At 47.4% G+C, this 6,623-nt stretch overlaps 1 protein-coding gene across 1 annotated transcript in view; it reads left to right on the top strand.

The window, feature by feature from the left end:
- Window positions 1–863: 863 nt before the first annotated feature.
- ST6GALNAC3 (ST6 N-acetylgalactosaminide alpha-2,6-sialyltransferase 3) overlaps window positions 864–6,623 on the top strand; it is a 207,170-nt gene continuing 201,410 nt past the window's right edge. The window contains exon 1 of the mRNA XM_040408822.1: window positions 864–953. Coding sequence (XP_040264756.1) covers window positions 936–953 — 18 coding nt within the window. The 5' untranslated portion in view covers window positions 864–935. The remainder of the gene's footprint in view (window positions 954–6,623) is intronic.

The raw sequence follows: 6,623 nt of genomic DNA, 5'->3' as shown, positions 1-6,623 counted from the left end.
TATACAGGGTACACTGGAGGGTATATACTGGGTACACTGGTGGGTATATACATTGTACACTGAAGGGTATATACTGAATACACTGGCTGGTATATACATTGTACACTGGGCAGCATGTGCTGGTTATACTGGCGGGTATATACTGGGTACACTGGGCGGCATGTACTAGTTATACTGGGTACACTGGGCGGCATGTACTGGTTATACTGGCGGGAATAAACTGGGTACACTGTTGGGTGTATACTGGGTACACTGGGCGGCATGTACTAGTTATACTGGCGGGTATATACTGGGTACACTGTTGGGTGTATACTGGGTACACTGGGCGGCATGTACTGGTTATACTGGTGAGTATATACCGGGTACACTGACAGGTATATACTGGGCGGCATGTACTGGTTATACTGGCGGGTATATACTGGGTACACTGGTGGGTGTATACTGGGTACACTGGTGGGTTTATACTGGGTACACTGGCGGGTATATACTGGTGGGTATATACTTGGTACACTGGCGGGTATATACTGGGCGGCATGTACTGGTTATACTGGTGGGTATATACTGGGTACACTAGGCGGCATGTACTGGTTATACTGGTGGGTATATACCGGGTACACTGACAGGTATGTACTGGTTATACTGGCGGCTGTGTACATTGTATACACGGCTTGTGGTGGTCTCTCTTGTATCCTGGCTCACACGCCTCCAGCCCCCGGCCGGCAGAGGATGATGCTGGGACCCCCGGCCTGAGCCCCATGTGACCGGGGGAGGTGCTGTGCTGGCTCCGGGCCACGATCTCTCACTGCGGGGAGGGAGGTGGCGCTGCAGCCGGCAAGCAGGAGCTCGGTACCCGGCCATGGATGGCGGCTTCTGGAGCTGAGCTGGAAGGAGCGATCGCCTGATCCTGCAGAGAGGATTACCGGGAAGGCGAGGACATGGCCGGCATCCTCAAGGTGAGGTCTCCGCTTTGTTAGAGAAGGAAGGGAGCGGGGAGGAGATGGAGGGGCTCACTGCCCGCCTGGGTCATGCGGGATGCTGGGCGATGGAGGGCAGGAGGGATGAAGGCAGAAGATGCCATAGTGTGAGACGTGAGTGTGACCTCAGAGTATGAGGAGAGTGTGAGACGTGAGTGTATGAGAATTGAGTGTGAGCTGAGAGTGTGAGAGGTGAGTGTATGAGAAGTTAGTGTAAGCTGAGAGGTAAGTGTATGAGAAGTGAGTGTGACCTCAGATTATGAGAGGTGAGTGTGACCTCAGAGTATGAGAGGTGACTGTGAGCTGCAAGTGTGAGAGGTGAGTGTATGAGAAGTGAGTGTGACCTCAGAGTATGAGATGTGAGTGTATGACAGGTGAGTGTGAGCTGCGAGTATGAAAGGTTAGTGTGAGAAGTGAGTGTATGAGAGGCGAGTCTAAGCTGAGAGTGTGAGGTGAGTGTGACCTTAGAGTGTGAGAGGTGAGTGTGAGCTGAGAGTGTGAGGAGTGTATGAGAGGTGAGTGTGACCTCAGTATGAGAGTTCGGTGTAAGCAGAGAGGTGAATGTATGAGAAGTTAATGTAAGCTGAGAGGTGAGTGTATGAGAAGTGATTGTGACCTCAGAGTATGAGAGGAGAGTGTAAGTGTATAAGAAGTGAGTGTAACCTCAGATTATGAGAGGCAAGTGTGACCTCAGAGTGTGAGCTGCGAGTGTAAGGTGAGTGTATGAGAAGTGAGTGTGACCTCAGAGTATGAGAGGTGAGTGTGAGAAGTGAGTGTATGAGATGAGTCTGAGCCGAGAGTGTGACCTCAGGGAATGATAGGTGAGTGTGAGAAGTGAGTGTATTTGAGTGTGAGCTCCAAGTATGAGGTTAGTGTGAGCTGTGTTTGTGAGAGGTGAGTGTATGAGAAGTGAACGTGACCTCCCAGTATGAGGCGAGTCAGTGTGAGCTGAGTGTATAAGAGGTGATTGTATGAGAGGTGAGTTTGAACACAGTTTATGAGAGATATATGTATGAGGTGAGTGTAATCTGAGAGTGTGAGAGATGAGTGTATGAGTATGAATGTAAGCTTAGTGTATGAGAAGTAAGTGTCTTGTACTGTGACTTGTACAGCATTATGTCACGAGTAAGGGTCTGTATGCAATGACCCGAAATGCATAAATGCTGTTGTCCGTGTGTATGACTTTTTTTTAAATCTATTTTCATAAATAAACTATGTATTTTTATGGAAGCTGGATTTCTCCATATTTTTGTCTGAGAGATGAATGTGAGCTGAGTGTATGAGAAGTAAGTGTACAGTATGAGAGGTGAGTGTGAGATAAGTGTATGAGACGCGAATAAAAGGTGAGTGTATGAAAGATGAATGTGATATGAGAGGTGAGTGTGAGCTCAGTGCATACAGTATTATAGTAAACTCAGTGAATGAGAGGTGAGTGTGAGCTCAGTGCATACAGGATTATTGTAAACTCAGTGTATGAGAGGTGAGTGTGAGCTCAGTGTATGAGAGGTGAGTGTGAGCTCAGTGCATACAGGATTATAGTAAACTCAGTGTATGAGGTGAGTGTGAGCTCAGTGAATCAGAGGTAAGTGTGAGCTCAGTGTATGAGAGGTGAGTGTGAGCTCAGTGAATGAGAGGTGAGTGTGAGCTCAGTGTATGAGAGGTGAGTGTGAGCACAGTGCATACAGGATTATAGTAAACTCAGTGAATGAGAGGTGAGTGTGAGCTCAGTGCATACAGGATTATAGTAAACTCAGTGTATGAGGTGAGTGTGAGCTCAGTGTATGAGAGGTGAGTGTGAGCTCAGTGTATGAGAGGTGAGTGTGAGCTCAGTGTACGAGAGGTGAGTGTGAGCCTAGTGTATGAGAGGTGAGTGTGAGCTCAGTGTATGAGAGGTGAGTGTGAGCTCAGTGAATCAGAGGTAAGTGTGAGCTCAGTGTATGAGAGGTTAGTGTGAGCTCAGTGAATGAGAGGTGAGTGTGAGCTCAGTGTATGAGAGGTGAGTGTGAGCTCAGTGCATACAGGATTATAGTAAACTCAGTGAATGAGAGGTGAGTGTGAGCTCAGTGTATGAGAGGTGAGTGTGAGCTCAGTGAATGAGAGGTGAGTGTGAGCTCAGTGTACGAGAGGTGAGTGTGAGCTCAGTGTACGAGAGGTGAGTGTGAGCTCAGTGTACGAGAGGTGAGTGTGAGCACAGTGCATACAGGATTATAGTAAACTCAGTGAATGAGAGGTGAGTGTTAGCTCAGTGTATGAGAGGTGAGTGTGAGCTCAGTGCATACAGGATTATAGTAAACTCAGTGAATGAGAGGTGAGTGTGAGCTCAGTGTATGAGAGGTGAGTGTGAGCTCAGTGCATACAGGATTATAGTAAACTCAGTGTACGAGAGGTGAGTGTGAGCTCAGTGTACGAGAGGTGAGTGTGAGCTCAGTGTACGAGAGGTGAGTGTGAGCTCAGTGTACGAGAGGTGAGTGTGAGCTCAGTGTACGAGAGGTGAGTGTGAGCTCAGTGTACGAGAGGTGAGTGTGAGCTCAGTGTACGAGAGGTGAGTGTGAGCTCAGTGTACGAGAGGTGAGTGTGAGCTCAGTGTACGAGAGGTGAGTGTGAGCTCAGTGTACGAGAGGTGAGTGTGAGCTCAGTGAATGAGAGGTGAGTGTGAGCTCAGTGAATGAGAGGTGAGTGTGAGCTCAGTGTATGGATTAGTGATATACTAGTAGTGATTATTGGGGGCAGGGATTTTCACACTTCCTGTCCTTAATCCCATTGTAAAACACTTCCACCTCCCTCCAGCCTGAAGCGGCTGATAACAGAGGACAGTAGATTGTAAGCTCCGCTGCAGATGAAGATGAAAACCCTGGTCCGCTTCAGGAAACCCCTTCCCCTAGTTACACCAAAAAAATCATCAATCTTCCAATCTAGCCGGGCGCTTTCTGCGACAGGTCAGTGATGGCCTCGGAGCATCCCTTTAGGTGTAATGTCCCTTTAAGAAGCTATACGGTCTATAAATAGGATGCAGTATGTGGGAGATAAGCGGCTTTTCTGTCTCTGACCTTTGGTTGGAAAATTAAATGAAAGGTTAAAGGTTATATAAGAAGTGATCAGAGGAAATTGTGAATCTTCTTAAACCTTTCATTATTTTTTTTATTTTTTTTGCATCTATCAGTAATACATAGGAGTATATGCAGGGCCTTATTAGGGGACAGCGGCCCCTTCCTCTATAGCTCCCCTTTAACCTCTTCCCATACCTTCACTTACCACGTGACCATGCACAGCTGCATTCCTGCTACAGCTGCTGGAGAACGCCCAGATCCCGGACGTTAACTTCTTCAGTGCCGGGATCAGACCTGTTTGTTGCCGGCTCCAGAAACAAGGAAAAGGGGGAGGGGTATTTATTAAGACCGCAGTGTCATATTCCAGTCTTAGGGCTCGTTCACACGAACGTGTGCTGCTCGTTTCCGTATTGCGGACCGCAATTTGCACGGGTTTTCACACTGTCGTGTGAACATGCCCTTAAAGGGGTATTCCAGGATTTTAATGGTAGCAACGCTGCAGTTACCAGCAACGTCCACTACACAATGGATGGCGCTGTGTAGTTCTGACCATAGGCAATCAATATTCAAATCCTGGAATATCGCTTTAATAAAATATAGGCTGGTGTAAGTTTAGCCCCTTCAAAAAATTCGGCGCATCTTCTGTCAGTCGGAGCACCAGAGAAACACCCGTGCTCCGCTGGTTACTCTCTCCGCTTCTTGGTTTCGCTCCTGTAGTCCGAAATATCTGGAACGATTATAAAATTCCTGTTTAGCGTAAAAACATAAATAAAGTGAAAACGAGCTGTGTCACACTGCCCAGGACCGATGATGTCATCGGCCCCGGCTCTGGGGATCAAACCTCATCACTTAGGTATGTCGTTACACAACTAACGAAACGTCAGCAGATTTTACTCTGAGAATCACTTCCTTTGAAGGTCCAGTAAACGTAACTTCGGACTACTTGTTGACGATAAGCCGATCACTTAGGGGGAGACTTATCAAAGCAGGCTTAGTTGCCCATAGCAACCAGACTCCACCTTTCATTTTCCAAAGTGCCCCCCGCACACCTCCACCGATCACATATGAGCTCAATTACAGCCCATGCAGTAGGTGGCGCTGTTTCTAGAAAATAAAACTTTAAAAAAAAAATCCTGGGCAGGCCTTTATATATAGAAATCCCTGAGTCTTTTGTGCACGGAATCTGCTGCAAAAACTGCGTGGAACCGGAGGGTTTCTGCGGCGGATCCGCATGCAACTTTAGCTCTATTCAGTAGCACTAATCCGCAAGCAGACAGCTGCTGGCGTTTCCGGCGGTGTCCGCGCGTAAACCGCGCCAAGAAAGGACATTTCCTTCTTTTGGAGCGACCGTGTGGATGTAAACCGCAGCCACGAGCATCTGCACGGATTCCCCTTGAAATCAATGGGGGGCGGTTTACTCTTGTACAACGCACATTTCTGGGCTTGGAATCCACTCGGAAATCCATGTGCAAAAAAAAAAAATCTGTCTAGTCGAGGCCTTAGGGCCGGTTCACACGAACGTTTTTTGCGTTCTGTATACGGGCCGTTTTTTTGAGTTCCGTATACGGAACCATTCATTTCAATGGTTCCGCAAAAAAAACGGAAGGTACTCCGTATGCATTGTATTTCCGTTTTTCCGTTCAAAGGTAGAACATGTCCTATTATTGCCCGCAAATCATGTTCCGTGGCTCCATTCAAGTCAATGGGTCCGCAGAAAAACGGAACACATACGGAATGTACTCCGTATGTCTTCCGCATCCGTTCCATTTTTGATGAACCATCTATTGAAAATTTTATGCCCAGCCCAATTTTTTCTATGTAATTACTGTATACTGTATACGGAAAAACGGAACGGAAAAACGGAATGGAACCGGAAACACTACTGAAACAAAAAACGGAAAACGGATCCGTTAAAAACGGCCCGCAAAACACTGAAAAAGCCATACGGTCGTGTGAACAAGCCCTTAGGCTGGGGCGGCACGGTGACGCATACATGGTGATGTCACAAGGCGACGTAACATCTAATGATAGTCGATATGTTGCGGTGCTACACTGTTGCAGTCGGATGTGACTTTGCCGTTGCAGACCACAATGCGAGTCTCGTTTTCTCCGAAAAGCAGCTCCAAAATAGTCACGTGACAGCAAGTTGCAAAAATATTTAACTGTAAAGGCCCCTCGCAGACGAGCGAGTTTTCTGCGCTGGTGCAATGTGTGACGCGAACGCATTGCGCCCGCACGGAATCCGGACCCATTCATTTCAATGGGTCTGTGTACATGAGCGTTGGTTTTCACGCATCACTTGTGCGTTGCGTGAAAATCGCAGCATGCTCTATATTCTGTGATTTTCACGCAACGCAGGCCCCATAGAAGTGAATGGTTTCTAAGAGATGTTGTTTGTAAACACTCCGTTTTTTATCACGCGCTTGCAAAACGCATTCAATAGGATTGCAAAAAATGAACAACTGCACGCGATCGCAGACAAAACTGAATGAACTTGCTTGGGAAATTGCGCATTTTTCACTGAACGCATCCGGATCTTATACGCCTAAGGCAATTTTTTGGAGACTCTCTGTGCTGCGGCGCACGTCGCCGCATGGCCCTT

This window comes from Bufo bufo, chromosome 9 (assembly GCF_905171765.1).
Source record: "Bufo bufo chromosome 9, aBufBuf1.1, whole genome shotgun sequence".
Lineage (NCBI taxonomy): Eukaryota > Metazoa > Chordata > Amphibia > Anura > Bufonidae > Bufo > Bufo bufo.
This window is presented reverse-complemented; position numbering and strand designations above follow the sequence as displayed.